At 37.7% G+C, this 19,275-nt stretch overlaps 1 protein-coding gene across 1 annotated transcript in view; it reads left to right on the forward strand.

The window, feature by feature from the left end:
* The window catches only part of CDH7 (cadherin 7), a 144,603-nt gene that overhangs the window by 78,901 nt on the left and 46,427 nt on the right, over positions 1 to 19,275 (forward strand). Inside the window, exons 3-6 of the mRNA XM_018571099.1 lie at positions 2,617 to 2,911; positions 7,174 to 7,293; positions 13,560 to 13,727; positions 18,880 to 19,067. Of these exons, the coding sequence (XP_018426601.1) occupies positions 2,617 to 2,911; positions 7,174 to 7,293; positions 13,560 to 13,727; positions 18,880 to 19,067 (771 nt within the window). The remainder of the gene's footprint in view (positions 1 to 2,616; positions 2,912 to 7,173; positions 7,294 to 13,559; positions 13,728 to 18,879; positions 19,068 to 19,275) is intronic.

The following is a 19,275-nucleotide window of genomic DNA, read 5'->3' on the forward strand; positions in this document are numbered from 1 at the left end:
ATATATAAAATCATGTATGATGACATTAACAGTTTAATACAAGTGCAGAAATATGATAGAATAGTGTGTAATTGTTATACATGGAAAGGAAATGAAGGTGCAAAGTACATTTATAGCATGATGTATTGATGTAATTTTGTTAGCTGTCTATAAAAATGTTATCATTTCCACAATCCGTCAACCACCGTTTTAAACATCAGTCAAACTGGGGGAATGTATATTTTACCAAGTTCTATATAAAATGTGTTTGCAAAATCTAAACAGATTTGTGTACATCTTTGAGTTGTTAAATTCCTATGTATATGTAATAGTCATCTAGGAATAGCTGAGAATGATATATCCTTTACTGTAAAACATGTTTAGTTCTTCCAGTACTTTTTATCCACAATAAATTCTAGAGTACAAGACTTCTGACTTCAGATGTCATGGTTACTGATGTAGAATTCTCAGGCTGAGTTGCTCCCTTGACTTTGCCCTTTGAAGATTTAAAAGTGGTATGACTATAATTGAACAAAGCATAATTTTAAAAGTAATGTTGGCTACATGTCAAGACCAAAATAGTGGTTTTCTTTTTATATTTTATAAAGTCTCTCACTCAGTCTTTTTCATGTGTTTGATGATTCCTTACAGCACTGAGTAGTTTCTTGTAGATCAGTCTTGATCACACTTGAATGTACTGATCTGCTCCTGGTCTGTCATGTGATAACCAAATTTTAACCCAGATTGATACATTTCTGTGATCCACCTATGTTTAAAATGTAAAGCTCATTGATCCATATTGTTGAAACAATCAAAGTTTGACAATCCTAGTAGACTAATTATGTTTGTGTATTGGAGCTACTGTCATGTCAGTGGGGTCTAACCTCAGAATACAAAGACCTCTGCTACTTCAGTGAAACAAGGCTCGTAGAGACTGAGCAGACCACACAAATATACCTCTTGAGATCCTACTTTCTAAATGTTACTATACAGAGACTGTATATTATGAGACATATATATGAGACATATATAGGGTCTATTCACTAAGCTTCAGGCTGGTACGGCCTGAAATCAGCCGTATATGGGCTTGCTTCGCATGGCTTCGGGTCGGCCGAACATGCTCAGCATGTTCAGCTGACCCGAAGTGCAAAAGGAGTTCGTCTCAGCCGATCCAACATATGGATCGGCTGAGCCGAACCTCCGGCAGGCTACTCACTGCTGTTCGGCCTATTCTTATAGATGCCGAACAGCAGTGAGTGAAAAGCCGAATGTCACTGAGCGGCATTCGGCTCGGCTGTTCTGCTCGGTCCCTCAGAGGGACCGAGCAGAACAGAAAAATAGTTTAAAAAGTAAATAGAAAACGATTGTTCAGAGCTAGCAATGACAGCTAGCTCCGCCCAACAGTTTTCTATTGTCCGGCGGTTCTTTAAAAAACTCTCCCGGGCGTTCTGGGAGCCTCCTATTTCTTTTTTTTCTGTATTCTGACACGGAGCTGTGTCAGAATAGAAAAAAACAAAAAACATTTTTGCCCATTGGAATGCATTGCTAGATTCCTATTGGCTATTTCAATTTGCAATAGCCAATAGTAAACTAGCATTGTACCCACCCTCTGCTGATGGACCTGATGGAGAACTGCAGCAAAAGGAATCTAGCAATGCATTCCAATGGGCAATTTTTTTTTCCTATTCTGACACGGAGCCGGTAACCAGGGACGCTGATCTCTCTGCAAGTGGCCGGAGACACCCGTAAGATCACGGCTGGCTCTGCCCAGCTGTCAGAAACAGGCTGTCGGTCGGCCCATGGCCGGCCGCTTGGCCAGCTTTGGCTTTCAGCGCGGCTAAGCCGAGCCGAGGCATATGCGTTCGGCTCGACTGAGCCGCTCGGCCACATTTGGGAGCTGTACGGGCTATAGTGAATAGTCCGTACAGCACCCCTTCGGTTCTACTGAACCCAAGGGGTCCTGGGCCGAAGCTAGCCAAAGGATCGGCGGAAGCTACGGCTAGATCCTTCGGCAGCTTCGTGAATAGACCCCATAGCCTTTTTATTTGCAAATGTGTTAGTTTGGGAAGGAAAGAATAAACAAAGTCCAGTAACCAGATGCAGATGTTTTCTTTTTCCAGGTTGTCTGCAGTAGACTGATATCTGACACGTGTGAATATTCAAAGGATTACCACAGAGCAAGCAAATAGTATTTTTTTGCATTTTCAGGCAGAAAATTAACACATGTAGCATTCTCAGGAATGAGAGACAATTTCCAGTCAGTTGAATTTCGTAGAAATAAAAATTGCAAAAAAAAATGTTTTGTTTCTGATGAGACCAAAGTGTCAGGGAAAAATGAATTTCAAAGTATTTACAAGCATATATTTTCTAGAATTATTTCAGCTCTACACTGTGTGATTTTTATCACAGTATGAAATGCAAAGTGATTCCAAACTGTTTATTAAGAGATATAAAAATGTCTTTGCCTTCTAAAGCATTTGACAGATCTTCTTTTTTTGACCATAAATAAGATGGTTTTGGCAGATAATTTTCAGAACAATGACAATTCCCTTATTTTTTCATGAACCGCTAATTAAATCCTAGCTGGCTAACACCTATTAACTTAATGAATATCAATTTTTTTCGATTTTTCAACAGCTTCACTCTGATGTGGACACAGGAGAAAATTCCATCAAATATGTTTTGACAGGAGAGGGGGCAGGTACCATTTTTAATATTGATGAATTTACTGGGGATATACATGCAAGCAAGAGGTTGGATCGGGAGGAACAAGCCTACTACACTCTTCGTGCACAAGCTTTAGACAGGCAAACAAATAAACCTGTAGAGCCTGAGTCTGAGTTCGTCATTAAAGTGCAAGACATAAATGACAATGAGCCCAAATTTCTGGATGGCCCTTACATTGCTGGCATTCCTGAAATGTCACCCGTTGGTAAGAAAAACAAATGCTGCTATGTTTACAAGTATGTATTGTAATGTATTGGTGAGTGGGGACTCAGACACGTGGTCAGAAGATAACTAAACTAAGTAGGTGGTTTTGCTTATGGCTGGTTGTTCATCTGCAAAGACCACTGCGGTCCATTGTTAAAATATTTATACATCTGATGTACAAAAGAAAAAGTGCTTAATAATGAATAGCGAGGCTAAGTCTCAGGGATTAAACAGGTGGAGTAAAAAAAAGATTCTGGATTATTGTTTATGTGGTTGAACTAAGAGCAATTTATGGAAAAATATAATACAACAATAGTCTATCATAAAGTAAAGCAATTTAAACCTTGTATCGACAACCCTATCAGCAAGGTTTTTGCATGCAATCACATGTTTGGAAATATTGGCGATTGCGTGGATTATATTCCACTAAAAGTAACATAAAAATTACAGAAAAAAGATGAATATTAGTTAAAACAAAGTGATGTTACTCCAAATGTGCCGCATAAACAATCACTGATAGAAGGGCTTTCAAAGAATATACATGTTGATAAGCAGATGGAAAGACATATGGAAATGTACACAGATGAATGTATCAAAAAGTTACCAAAAAATGTAAATATATACTGTAAATCTATGGAAGAATACAAAACTGTAATGAACAAATTTAAACAACTCATATATATGTTACAGTAGGTGTTGATTGTTTACACTCTTTTGAGAAATGCATGCATACATACTTAGCCAGTAGAAAAATCTGTAGAAACAAAAAATAATAAATATGAGAATTAAAGGAATTTTAAACATAATAAAAATATGAAGATATATGTAGGTATACATGTTAGAAGCGATTACCTGTTCAGATAGAATATGTTAGCTATCCCTCAGGGTTACTTTATGTCTGGAAATATGAGCTAATGAAAAGAGGAAAGTGTACAGGAGGGACAATATTGAAAGGATATACTGTATATTCAATTTTGCAAGGTGAAACAGCATTCTAGGCAGGGAGATAAAGACTTGGTAGTTAAGTGGAGAAAACAGATAAAGGGTTCAAAAACATGCCAAATCCTAAAGAGTAGGAGTGTTCCAAACCAGCTGCTAAATTACAGCTATGTCTGTCAGTAATAAAAGAATTGTGAGGGGTGGGATGTGGTTGAGATCTGTTCAATAACAGACATGTGAGGTAAAGGATATTAAAGTACGAATAGGTCTGATCAACACATAAAGCCAGCTGAGATAAAATGATGTGAGTAGTGGCAGAAACCTGGGTGTCAATCTGTTTTTTATTTTTGTTTTGGTGTATGAACAGCTGAGCGCAGACTTGAACTGTGTGAAGTAGAGTCTGGGTGTGGGACTGTTTATTGAATTGTGAGAATGGTGATATTAGAATGTGATAATCCAAGAACACACATATCCTGAAAACCAGTCAATCTTGCATCTTCTTGCTGCATCCATTTCCTAGCACCTGGATCCATCATTAGGCTCTAGGAGAAGCCTCCTTATTTGTGACTAAGAACATATCTTGCACTTTAGAAACAGATATTACGTTTAGTGAACCACCCAATTAAAGAAAACAACATAACAGTTATGGGGTGATTTATTTGAAAGGTTACATGTTTCTTAAAAGTTGTTTTTTTATTGATATAAAAAAATGTATTTAAAAAACTAACATTAACTACAGATTCACCCCTGACAAATGTGTTACAATAGAAGTAGTGTTTCCTTTTAGACTGCCCCTTCTTTTTGAAACTCTGAACATAACCCTGTAGAGCAAGGAGGGAGGGTGAATGAGTCACTTATATGTGTGTGTAAGCCATGGGTAATCTAAGCTTTAGCTATTCTCTGTAAGCAACACCAAACTAGTTAAGATTAGCCTGCCAAATACAAACATTAGCCCAGCAGTTCACCTACTGCCTAGAAATAGTAAATATAAAATATTGATATAAAATGAAAATATATTCCAAACATTGTATTTTTTAGCCCTGAACATAAAAAATGAAGAAAATAATAACCCAAAAAAGTTCACATGCCCATTGCTCACTTGAGCAATGGGCATGTGAACATAACCTACTGAAACTGATAATAGGTGGTCTTTAGCTCTTGGCGCTAATGGCTGCCAGCTGAACAATCCACTTGCTGTTGCACACTCAAAGTTTTCAACAGTTTATCACAGTTTTTTACACAGACTTGAGGGGGCTGCTCATCCAAGGCTCTGGGGCTTCCACCACGAACATAGAAAACAAAAGGGAACAGAGCGCCACCTCCGTGTGTAAAATCGTTTATTACAACATATAAAACAAGGGATAAAAGTACTCACAAACAAACGTTTTCATCAGGCTTTAACAACAAACGAGAGGCCACACTGTCTGTTAACCCAACATGGAACCCCCCCGACTATGTAACACGGTAGTCTCCAGTGACATCACTGTCCACCGACCGCAGTCAGCCACGATTGACGTGTTTCAGGGGCAAGCCCCCTTCCTCAGAATCATCGCTATGCCCCTGAAATGCGTCAATCATAGCTATGATTCGGAAGAAGGGGGCTTGCCTCTGCTGTACGCGGCCCGAAAACGAAACTAAAAGTCAGATGCCGGCATCTAACTTTTAGTTTCGTTTTCAGAAATTCCTGACATAATCATAACGCCAGGGAGGTTAATGGATCTGTGGCTATCCATAGGTTGAGAATAATGTCTGAGATGGAAAGTATACAGGTGTCGGTAGTGTCCATGTACATCTAGTAAGTGACATTGGCACTGTATTTGACTTAAAATAAATGAAAATACTTACTCTTTCTTAGTAAATATGATGTCTAAGTAGTAAATATGATGTCTAAATATGATGTCTATTGATTGTTCCTGAAGCCTCAACAGTGCCTAGTCATAACTGCACATTGATAATCTATATGATTTGACTACTTAACTATAGCTCTGATGGTCTGTAAGCAGCCGATTACCAATTGATAGTGCTGTACTCAATGGTCTCTCACTAAGACCAGTGTTATTGTTTGCTTCTGCCTGCTGCTGGGATGTGACCCTGAGTAAGAAGACAATAATTCTGGGTTTTGAATATTTGTGTCTCTCTGGCCAATCACTAGGAGGTTTATTGCCAGTGGTGCATGTTGGGGAAAGACATAAATATTAGGGGCTTACCTTGTGAGTGCTCTGGCTTGAGGGAGTATATGTGGCTGGCTTTAGTATAGTTAGGCGTTTAGGCCTAAAGCTGTCCTGTCTGGTAGAGGGGAAAGCTGACCCAAGATGGAGTGCCAGGGTGAATAAATCAGCTGGAGGGAAACTTGGTAAGAACTGGATCCTTACAGGGGCCTGGTAACTCTCTTTGAAATTGGAAACAGAGAAGACTGCTGCCCAGCTGAGTTTCTATTACATACAGTGATGCCGGTTTCGGCTTAAATGCTCTTTGCACTGTATAGATGAAACATAGATAATGAGTCTGTACATATCCTGGGTGTCTTTAGCCCTTGTCCCTCTCTCCTTGTGAGCTACATTGAAGAATAAAATCTTTCAAACACCTTAAACTGACTGATGCTAAACTTACACTTGCAACTTACAACCAGCCAAGGAGGTGAAATGTTAGCCCTCTGGGGTCCCTTACGTGCCTTTGGAGGGTGCAACAATAGGATATGGTACAATATAATGTTCTACATTATTGCATCCATTTCTTTCTGCAGTTGTGTACAATTTTTATACTTCATGCTATTTATTATTAAAAGGATTTTTCAATCAATTAAAAATAAGAAAACAAAACCCTCTCAACTTATTGCCAAATGTGCAGCGTCATGGGTCTTTCTGTTGAAATGGTTGCTGGTTAGCATTTCTGAAGGGAATGAGCTACTCCAGATATGTTTGGCATGAAGGATCATTGGCTCAGAAATTATTTGTAAGCTGTTTTCAGGTGACAAAAGTTTAGTAGCTCTGAGCATTTCAGCAGTCTTGTACTGGTATTTTTATTTTGTGTTAACAGCTGATTGACAGTGGTCTGTATGGGAAGTCTCTGCCATAGCAAACCTAGGTGTTAAATGAGTGGATTTTTATTTTACTAAAAATTTCCTGAAAATTGTTAATGACATTGATTATGATAAATAAAGTATATATATATTGCTATTCAATTTTTTTATAGTACATACATTGAATATGATATATACATCTCTGAAATAGTAATGTTTCTAGAATTACAATATTATAAATGTTTTACAATGTACTGCTGTAGGTTGAAATCTGCTTAACTGAAAGCCAATACCATTTTATTAAGGAACATCAGTGCTGCAAGTAACAGCAACAGATGCAGATGATCCCACTTATGGAAATAGTGCTCGAGTTATCTATAGCATTCTGCAAGGTCAACCGTACTTTTCTGTCGAGCCAAAGACAGGTAAGCATGTTGTTAATTTCAGAGTGCCTGTCACATAAAATAATTAATACGGCAAATGTTTGTTCCATGCTAATTTTAAATTATTATGAAGCACATATGCAAAACGTGTTCTTTATTTTCTAAATTTGCATAAGTAAAGGTTGTGTTTTACCAAAAATTAAATAAATCTCAATAGATACAGTGGGTAGTTTGCAGAAATGTATTTGATTTGAATTAGTACTATATGCTAGATACATTGTACTGTATGTCAAAATTATTGATATGCTATTTTTGGCTTTTAACCCTTTCGCTGCCTAACACTTTTAACCTCAGTTGGCTAGGCCATTTTTGCAATTTTTCACCTTTTTTAAATTTTCAACTGCAAAATAAAGACCCCCAAACCTTACATTTTCTGAAATCACAGGGCCAGTAGAATGAAAAGATGGTGCTATTAATTTTTTAGGTCCTGTGACAGCCCTGCAACAATTGCGCAAATGTTTATCAAATCAATGTTTTTGCTAAAATTACACTAAAATCATTATCAGCGCATACAACAAATCCCAATACTTTGCAAGATTCCTACCAAATCAAAAAGATAAAACTGTACTGAGTTAATAAATAATAAATATTTGTAAATTTTAAATTGTCCTATTTTGCCAGTGAAAAATTGAAGGAACACAAAGTTGTAAATAAGCAACTTATGCTAAACATTTGTGTAAAATCTGATCTGCATTGCTGTTTGTGTGCTGTTGTGGTGTTTGTTGTGATACAATGATGGAGGCACACATTTAATCACAACACGGTGTATTCCATTGCAAGGCAATGCATAGCAATGCTTTGCCATGTGCTGCCACACCAGCTGCAGTGGTCTGTGGATCCTCCGAGGGGGAGAGCAGCTGGGATCGAAGGGGACACAGACCGCGCCATGGAGCCTGTCTTCACCAGGGAGGAGAGAGCTGCAGAGTGGTAGAAGCAGCGGCGGGAGCAGTGGCAGGAGCAAGTGTGGGGGGGGGGGCTGAAAGCTATTCATATACAGAGAACCATCAAGGGAAGCCTTGAAGCAACCATGAGCTTATAGCAGAAGGCTGATTGCGAGCAACGTAAGGCATACTGAGCTGGCCAGCTGGAAATGGTTTTGTTCTGCTGTATGCCCTACGTTGTTGGCAGGAAAAGGGTTAAATAGTAGTTTCATGTGTTTTACAGATAGATTTTTACTATGTTAACCACTTACGTACCTAGGCCTTTTTCTCCATAAATCCCCTTGAGTCACAGAGCAGAGAATTATGTTTCAGTTCTGCTTATTATATCTAAACAGCACTTGCTGGTAATAGTGGCAGGGTGGCAGTGGGCCCAGTTGGGGGTCTGTTGGAGTGATGACTGTAGACAATAAACTCTAGAAAATCTTGACATTGGCATATACCCTTTGTTTGAAAAACCTCAACTGATTAAATTAGATGTAAATGCATTCTTTAAAAACCCTTTTCTAACCTTTTATTAATCTGCAGCTTTCATTAAAATAATACTGATCCTACAAACAAAGTTAATGTTCTTCCTGTTATGAAGAATATAACAGAGAAACCTGCTGGGAAACCAACACTTACGAGAATGTTAGTCTCTTGGTCCCTTGCGGCTCTCACTGGTTTCTCCTGCTGACCTCCATGTCATTACATAATTTAGCACTTACCTGTATGCAGATAGGAAAAACCAGTGGGTGCTGCGGGTGGGACCAAGGAGATCAACACTCAAGGACTTGTTGGTTTCTCAGTAGATTTTGATGGGCCATTTTCTAGTACCTATTAAGGGAGAGGTATGTATTTTTTTATATTTACTGGTATGTATTCCCTGTAACCTAATTCTGCTGTGACAGGGTCACAATGCAGCCTTATTTCTTGGGGAACAATGAAAGAATAAGATAGAAAAAAAAGATTAAGCAGTGATCATTAAAACACTACAAAAGCAGCTATTAATGAAAACAGCTCCTGTCACGTACTAAATTGCTTTATAATCACCATTATAAAAAATAAAACACCCACCTATAGGAAAAGTGGGTGCCAACCTCATAAATCAACTATACCAAAACGAAATGATCATTAGAACTTCTCAAAATTAGTTATCCTTTTTTCACTGCAGTTACTTTTTAAAACAAATCACATTGTACATGGATTGTATTAAAACACCTGAAAATTCATGAACTCCTACTAGTTAGTATTCTTGAAGCAGGTGATAATTATGCAGGTATGGCTTGGCTCACGTTGTGCCGCAGCATGGCTTAGAATATCATGAAGTTCATCTTATCTTCAGTTATATTAATTCAGTTGAGCCTCCGGGACTTTATTTTAAAAAAAAAACAACTTTCTCTGAGATAACTATCTGATACAGCATAGATGACTGTGATATCCTTTTCCAGAGTCTCTTTCTCTCTCATTTAAATATAAAGTTATAAATGCAGAACTATATACTTTTTCATGGTTAATGCCTTTATGAACAGGGAAACTATGGACCGTTTCTTGGTTAATGCCATCATGACTAAGGGATTTTGTGCTTTAGTTATCCTACTTATTCCCTTTGGAAGACTTAAGCTGTATTATTACTTTTTGGGGGGTCAAAGTGCTTAGACACGTAGGGGTCTATTCACGAACCAGCCAAAGGATCTAGCTGTAGCTTTGGCCGATCCTTCGGCTAGCTTCGGCCCCAGGACCCCTTCGGTTCAGTAGAAACGAAGGGCTGCAGTTCACTATAGCACGTACAATTCACTATAGCCCGTACAGCTCCCGAACTTGGCCGAGCGGCTCAGTGGAGCCGAACGCATATGCCTCGGCTCGGCTGAGCAGTGCTGAAAGCCGAAGCTGGCCAACAGCCTGCTTCTGACAGCTGGGCGGAGCCAGCCGTGATCTTACGGCTTGCTCCGGCAATAGTAACAATATGTCTTCCCCTGCCATTGACCGAATAGGCCAGATGAACATTTTTATGGCATATTATACATGTTCTCATTCCTGTGTTATTCACCACTGCTATTGTGTGCACTTGAATAAGAGCTTGAATATAAATGTGTGCAAAAAAGGTACCCTAAAGTCAAATTACATCTTTATCATTTAATAGGGGTATGCAGTCAAGTGAAAAGTAAAAAGGAAAGAAAAATAAAGAATGTGTGAGGTTTTTTTTAATGTGTTGGTGCTATATTACTATATGAAACTGCTCTGTCCCAGCAGCACACTGGAGACCTGGGCTGCTGCTCTTGCCTTGAGAGTCACCTTCAGTCTCTACCATTCCAGCATGCCCCCTGCATAATTCTGCAATCCACCACGTTCAAGTTTCCTGAGCAGCGTTGTTGATTGGGGTGCTGTGCAGGGGCTGTGCTACTGTTGGAAAGCTGAACTGCTGCATACTGTGTGACTCAGCAGTCCAGGTATGCTGCTGGAGCGGAGGAGTTGTATACAAAAGTAAAGCAAAAAAACATTCTTTATTTGATAAGCAGCCTGACTGTATACCCCTTTAAAAGATAAAGTTTCATTTGGGCTTTAAGGCCTAGCAACTAATGTACCTTAAGCGGATATTTAAGTGTATTTTTTATGAACAACTGCAATTATCTACTTATTTTTGCATTTAAAAACTGAAACTATATACATAACTACAGTTATAAATTATAATGCCACTGGTAAAGAATGTCAGACAAAAAACATATTGTGGCCACTACCTTCTTGAAAAATATTTAATCTTTTTATTTCATGGGTGTTTAAGTTGTAGTTTTTTGTAAAACAAAATTACTATATAAAATGGGTTATGCAGGTTAGTTCCAGTTACACGTCTTTTCACTTATTTGCCTAACAATAAAATATATTTTGGTATGTAGTGTTCACTTTCTGAATTTGGAAACCATAATCTAACAAATTTACATAACATAATCACACTTGCTCACCTGTAAAAATAAGAAAGATGTTCACAGTTTTGTGTCACTTTTACATTCACAACTGGACATGGAGTTCTGATGCTTATGTCAAGAGGCTTTTAGTATGGTCATTCCATATTATGACAGGTTTGTGCTATATTATTTTTTTTGCTGGCTGTAGGTGTTAATAGTTCTTTAAAATCAACATGCATTTCCTTTTGGCTTCCAATCAGGTTAAAATGAAATTTGTCTTGGCACCCAGCCATTTAGAAATCAAATTGCTATTGTTTTCTCTGGATTTACCCCACTAATAGCATAGCAGACTTTAAAAATCATTTCAGTGCTTACTAAATGCAGGGACAATTGCATGGGCCATAGGTGTGGCATGATTTATCTTAGTTCTAGCCATTTTATTTTAGGTGCTTTAATGCTGAATGCCATGCACAATGTTCCTCTAGTGTCACTAGTAAATCAAACTAACCTTTTCAGGTTTAAAGGTTTGAAATCACCATTTTACAGTTGAATTCACCATGTCATCATAGGCTTGCACAAATTCTATGAATATAGCTGGGTTGTGGATGTGAATTTGACTATGAGATATTCCTCTGAATGTAGTCACACTTGGGAGGCCACCTTTTCCACACTTGCCTATCACAGCAAGGTGGAGTGACTGGATGGGAAAAGACTGGGTGATATGGATTACAGTTTCAAATACTACCGCCACCACTGAAGTAATTACTGTATGTGAGCACTGCCTTTACAACACTACAATGGGACTGATCACCCTGTGGAAGAAAAGAGAGTAGCAGTGACCAGTCATTATTACAGGTAATGCCTTTACAGAAATAAAGTGCAAACAAGTGTAAGCCAAGTTTCTTGAAAAGTGCTGGCAGTAAGAAAAATGTGTACTTTTTAGTGAATGAGGTGAAGCTCTGCTTACTTCCATTGCCCAATCATGTGCAAGGAAAATGACTGTTTTTTTAAAAATTTTCCTTTCACATGATTGGGCATTATGTGCAATGTGAAATTTTACCACTTTCAGCAAGCTAAGGGAAACTTCCCATGTAAAGTGAAAATTCCCTTGCACAGTGAACCACGTATTTGCCTTATTTGCCCCAAATTCCCAAGAAATTCTGTTTATTATGCATTTGTTTCAACTTATTAATATTCACTTGCACAGTACTTTGTTGATTTGCAATATAAAATACATAAGGGAGTACTGAGGTGCATGGCATTTACCATGATGGCAGTGGCCATTGACAGGTTATGGCTGCTGCACTGGCACTGGCCCCAGATCGCTGTGCTCCCCTCTTCTTTCCACCACATGAAAAGGCTCCAAAGTTCTACCAATATAATAATATTTATATGATTTACAAGATTTTTTTTCAACATTTACTATATTTGCCACATTATGTATTTTATATTGCTTATCATGATTTGCTTATCTATTGGACTTGAAGTCAACTTCATGTACCAAGGCTCAACATGAATTGCTAACTTTAATTTTCATGGTAGCTTAACAAGTTTTAGCCAAGGCTTGGAAATCAGCTGTCCCTAGCATGCTGCAATTTAAATGAAAGATGTCTTAGTATTTGATGAATAAACACATTGCTGCCATTTGGCATGACACCATGTGAAATTTCCAGAAGATCTGGGACCCCTGAATCACATACTATAATTTCCAGGATGTAGGTCATATGCTCTGATTTATCAGCCTGCAACCTTGCTGGTGGGGTGGTATACACCAGGTTCTCTTCCTTCTGTTCTTTCTTTCTATTCCTCTCTGCTTTTTTCTGATTCCTATTCCTTTTTGGCTCCTTTCCTTCTTCTCTGACATCTTGCTTTTGATTAAGTCCTGCTCCATTCTTGTTTTTTTCCCCTGTTTCTAGTTTCCCACCATTAGAGTTGTTTCAGTGGTGGATTTCTTTTGAAGATTTGTACTGACTGAGCCCGATGTTGGGTGCTACTTAAGATTGCACCTGGGGATTCTGCCCAGGGTGAATATTGCTTTGCTCTTGTGATTTAATGCACAATTGTATGTGGCCTTAAAACCTGTATGTTCTGCTTCTTATTTTTTTGTAACCCTTAATAAAAATGTAATTTAAAAAAAATATTGTGACCAAAAAAAAGAGAATGGCTAAGCAGAGAATGCTGGGCATCTTTCCTGTTTTATTTTGATTGATTTCTATTTTATGTAAAGGAAGACGTAAGGTTGAGGTGATACATTGTATTAGAAAATAGAGTAAATTCCCTATTTTGACAGAAACTATATAGTTGAACAGATCTATACTATTTTAAAAGCTTGCATTTCTTAGATAGCTTACCAATAAAATTTATAATTTTCTACCACATAAGTTTACCTGAAGCTTAATTTCATATTCTCTTTTTTTGTCCTTTATAGGGGTTATTCGAACAGCTTTACCTAACATGGACAGAGAAGCCAAAGACCAATATCTTCTGGTAATACAGGCAAAGGATATGGTTGGCTTAATGGGAGGACTATCTGGTACAACATCAGTCACAGTCACCCTTACAGATGTCAATGACAATCCACCAAGATTTCCTAGGAGTAAGTTGTCATCTTAGAGCAAACACTGTATTTTCTGCATGTAAAAATGTGTATGTTTCAGTAAAAGAGCTTTAGTAGTTTTGCATAGTATAGTATCTGTTTTAGTAGATGAAGCTGAATTATACAGACAAACTAATGGCCAAAATATTAACTTGCCCCTCCTACCTACTGTGTTCAGACAGCACCATTAAAGGTTTTCATTAGGGATAGAATGACAAAATCTTAACTGACCACTGTGTTGAACACTCTATTCTCCATACTACTGGACTCTGTACACTTTCTATACACTATGGGGTCAATTCACTAAGCTGCCATAGGCAGCCGAGTGAATGACCGACCTAAACAGGCTACTCGCTGCTGTTCGGTCTATTCTTATAGATGCCGTGCAGTGAGATGCCGTGCACAACAGCAGTGAGTGAATAGCCGAATGCTGCAGAGGGACCGAGCAGAACAGAAAAATAGTTTAAAAAGTCCAAAAAAATAAATCGAAAACGATTGTGCGGAGCTAGCAATGACAGCTAGCACCGCCCAACCGTTTTCTATTGGCCGGCGGTTCTGCTGCCGTCAGAAAAAAAAACTCTCCCGGGCGCTCTTGGAGTCTCCTGCTCCCGGCCGCCCAGGAGAGGAACGCTGCTTTTTCTTTTTTTTTCTTTATTCTGACACGGAGCCGTGTCAGAATAGAAAAATCTTTTAAAAAATTTGCCCGTAGGAATGCATTGCTAGATTCCTATTGGCTTTTTCAATTTGCAATAGCCAATAGGAATCTAGCAATGGATTCCTATGGACAAAATTATTATTTTTTTCTATTCTGACATGGCTCCGTGTCCGAATAAAGAAAAAAAAAGAAAAACAGTGTTCCTCTCCTGGGCGGCCGGGATCGGGAGACTCCCGGAGCGCCCGGGAGAGTTTACTGTCTGGAGATCAGTGTCCCTGGTTACCTGGTAACCAGGGACGCTGATCTCTCTGCAAGTGACCCGAGCCAGCCGTAAGATCAAGGCTGGCTCCGCCCAGCTGTTAGAAGCAGGCTGTGGGCCTTACATAACTACTGAGTCCTGTAGTAATGTAGGGCCAGTGGAAAATATTACAGTGCATGGTTGAAGTTTCTAATGAACTTTTGAATACTGAAGACTTTGCCAGAACCTGTACTTTTCTGCCCACTGGAGAGGTAAGAATTGCATATCTTTTGTTGCAGGGCCAAGCTTTGCATATTTTATAACGTGACCAAGTTTCTAAAAGTCCCATCACTCTACTCTGAACTTATTATTGCATGTCTCTACTGTCATTCACTCACCACTGTACACTGTGTTACATATTCCATACTGTTCCTCTCTGTGCACTGTGCTGTACCTTCTACACTGCTTCACATATTGCTCCACTCAGAGCACTGAGCAGGACATTGTGTGTGTATTCCCCTACAGCTATATGGCATGTCTATTGTCCCCCCTCCAACTAATCAAACACTAATTTTCTTTTATCCACATGGTCCCTTATTTACCCAACAAAATGCACTTGTGCTAACAGTGTTACTTCTAATTGCATATACAACAAAATATGTAAATTAGAGAAAACAGAGCTATTGCTTTAGTTGCCTTTCTATGGTATATTAATATATAGTAAGTGCCTTTGTTAACTAGATATATAAAACATATAGGTGTTCTTTTCTGAAGTATTGTAATATCACATGTATTACATATTTTCTGTCCTATGCTATTTAGAAGATCTGAGATTAAATACGTATTCACATTGTAACGATAGTATGTATATTATTCACCAGACAGCATAACATAAATAAGGATAATGTGCAATATATTTGCTCTGGGCTGTTGTAAGAGGATCTAATAGAAATATAAAACTTTGTATCATTTTACCCACTGTATGGTAATCTGCTATGAGACATTTGCTACAATGTATAATGAACTTGACAGTCACTATAAGGTCAAGACCTCAAGATGAAAACACTGAAGTCTGCTTCTGCTTTTGAATTAATCCTTGATAAGAAAAAAAAACATACATTCAGGCACTGAAATAAAAGGATAGGCAGTACTAACAATGAGTGCACAGAATACTGAAATACTGATGAAAATTAATGTTAATGTGAAGATAGAAAGTGTGAAGAAGAAGTGAGTTTTAGGAACACTATTCAGTTTCTAACAACTGAAAAAATTAGATAAATAGCACTGTTTGGTACTCAACGACAGCTATTGCAATGGATTTTTGTCTGTTTCAATATATTTATTGAAATTTTGTATGAAAGGAGATAACATAACATTGCATAGACTGTCAAATCATAAAACAAGTATAATGGTTTGTCTAGTACAATGTATTAATACAATAAGTACAATTAGTAAAATATTACAATGGATTTTTGATAATATCTATTATTAAACACCACCATATAATAAAGCACATTTAAACAGCCTGTTACAGTATAAATGTAGGTTTCTATTTTATAACAAATCATAGGATCTAGTCTTTCAAACACTATAGTTTCTTTGTAATTGAGTTCAAGGTAATGTTTTGTAGTCATTCATTTTTGACTGAGACTGTAACATTTTTACACTGTATATTGTAATCAGTTCCGATTACACTCCTGTGCCCCATGAATACAAGTTTCCTAAATAAGTAAAACACCTCTATGATGAAAAACAACAGGGAGCTCAAAATAATGGATCTCTGGAGGCATCACTGGCTGGTATCATAGCAGATGATTGTTGGAATGTAAACTTTGACCCAGTAGAGCAGTACATTATAACATTGCCTTTTCATATTGCAGCCTGGCCATTTCATAGACCCATAAAAGCTATGAGGGTTCATTTGACAGTCCCCAAGACCCTAATCCTAACAAAACCTATTAAAGTCATTAAAGCAGAACCAAAAATATATATACATATCTATATCTATATCTTAACTGCGAGTTACAGTTATAAATGCTTGCATACCTGCTAATCTGTATTACCTTTTGCATCATCCATATTTAATATTATTCAGATACCTTCTTGCCTAATCTTTTAGAGGGAGGTGATTTGGATGGTGCTACCATCTAAGGGAAGTGATATAATATTTCCCTCACAGGTTCTGTAGGAACTATTCTTCTTTGCCAGAAATCGGGCTTGTAATAGGGAGCTTTTGTCCCACCCAAATACCCCTGTCTTTATCCCTATCATTACTCACTTGTCACTTATTTCAAAAAAACAAACCATAACTTTCAACAAATAAAAAGGGAGAACACAGGGCAGGTCTAGGAGGGACACACTGTTCTGTCAGTGATGCTATCTGCCCCTTATAGCAATGTAGGAGCAAAATTACATTCTAAGAGGGATGTGTAAAATGTTTATCACCTCCCAGCTGTGAGGCCAGAAGAGCCAAAGCCAACAGGTCATATCAAGTCCCAGGTCGTCCATTAATTTGTGACTGCACAGCAACTGAAAAACTTTGACTTGAAAAGATACAAGACAATTCAAAAGGCAACCTTTTTTAGTTTTGGATAGAGTGTGGTAAGGATTAGAATGACTGTTAGAATTGTATTGCTGTCTGTATTTTTGCTAGGGAGATTTGCTTTCTCTTATTGTCCTAGTAACCAATGTCACTATGTAACTATGTAACTATGTAACCAATGTCACTGGGACTGAAAGGGAGTAAAAATGTAAAATTGTGAGTTGCAAAACCAGAACAAGAATAGAAGAGAAATCTTCCCATGGGGACATCTGTTCTAGTGACACTTTGAACATATTTTGTTTCACTTCCTGTTGTGTCTGCAGGGCAGGAGGTAAAGAGAAATTGTTTAAACAGGGCACAAAAAAATAAATCTGACAGGGGTTTTAACCCAACCCCCCAAGAAGGAACCTAGCACCAACCTAAAACTTAAATGAAGTACTACTCCCTTATTATTCTACATACTTATCTCAACCTGTGTTGCACTCCTCTGTATCAATAGCAAACATGTCGCTCACCAATCCATGACAAAGAAAAAGATTTGACCTTTAAGCAAGAGATTATCTTTAATACTGTCCAAATAGCAATAATCTAATTTTATGAAAAATTATTATAGTAAATAACTTGCTTATTGCAGAACTTGATTTTAATGTGTCTCACCAACTACATGAATTTTACCTTGCATATACTACGATACTAACAAAATATTCACAGAAAAGATTATACAAATATGTGTTTCTGTTACTTCTACTTTCAGTTCAGTTTCATTACAAACAATAAGAAGTACAGTTATATATGGGTTTACTTATGTATGTAATTTTCTATGTCTCGAGTTACCTACTATTACTGTATGTGCAGTAGATTGCTGACCCATGTCCTATAGTATATATAAAGGAAAACCTATATTTTCTGCTGTTGGACAGGAAAAAAATCTCAGTTTTTTTGGGGGGGGGTTTGCTGTCTGTTTTCTATTTATTTATTTGATTTCTCTTTACTTCCTGAACTGGAAGATACAACAGAAAGTGAGAGGACATCTCTCCAAAGTTATTGCCAAAAAATAGTCTCTACTAGAAGTATGGAAGATTTCTCCTATATTCCTTTTTCTGCTGACAATGATAAGTTTTGGACTTGCCATCACTTTCTGTCCAGATGACAAAAGTCTCCAGGATAGACAGAAGACACAGAAAACAATAACACCATGGCAGAGGGTTCTAACTAGGGTTGCACAGATACCAAGTACAGTACTCGGTACAAGTACAAGTACATGTACCGATACTTTTGAGCTCCAAGACTAGAGAAAATTTCAAAAATTAGGAGGCAGCTGTCATTTGTAAGGAGCACACAGAGCTCCTGTGATTTGTACATCTCTGTTTTAATATATGATTTTGTTTTTATAAATATAAATAAAGGGATGCCCAGATACCAGTTTTGCGAGTACGAGTACTGGTACTTACAAGTACGAGTACTGATACATTTTTGTTTATTGTCATGTGACAGTTTTTCTAAAACAATACAGACTAATGATTTCAGGACAGTGGTGGAGCACCAGAGCCAGGTCCCAGCTGCAACCGCTGCAACCCTGGTAGTTCTCGTGAAAATGCCAAGTATCGGCACTGGTACTCGGAAAGTATCTGTGCATCCCTAGTTCTAACCCTTACCAACCTAGTCCAAAACTAGACATATTCTAATATTGATAATTTCCTATTTTTTCTTTCATTAGAATCTGATCAGTATTCTGTTCCTGAATCATTGCCCGTTGGCTCAACAGTAGCTAAAATAAAAGCAGCAGATGCTGATGTGGGACTAAATGCTGAAATGGAATATAAAATTGTCGATGGGGATGGACAAAGTGTCTTCAAAATATCTGTGAATAAAGATACCCAAGAAGGAATTGTTGCAATTCAGAAAGTAAGAATATGTGATTACAATGTATTGTTTTATGGACCTTTTGTGTAATGCATGAACTGTTTGAGTGAAGGCAATTAGGAAATGTGTTGAAATGAAGTTATTTTCTAATGTTGCTATCTAACCTCTGATTGTGTACATTTGAATTAGAATGTAGCTTTAATTATACCAGCTTCTACGCAATACATTCTATAACATGGATGCTTTCTAC

The sequence above is a fragment of the Nanorana parkeri genome, unplaced genomic scaffold, assembly GCF_000935625.1.
Source record: "Nanorana parkeri isolate BGI_ZX_2015 unplaced genomic scaffold, ASM93562v1 scaffold1676, whole genome shotgun sequence".
Classification (NCBI taxonomy): Eukaryota; Metazoa; Chordata; class Amphibia; order Anura; family Dicroglossidae; genus Nanorana; species Nanorana parkeri.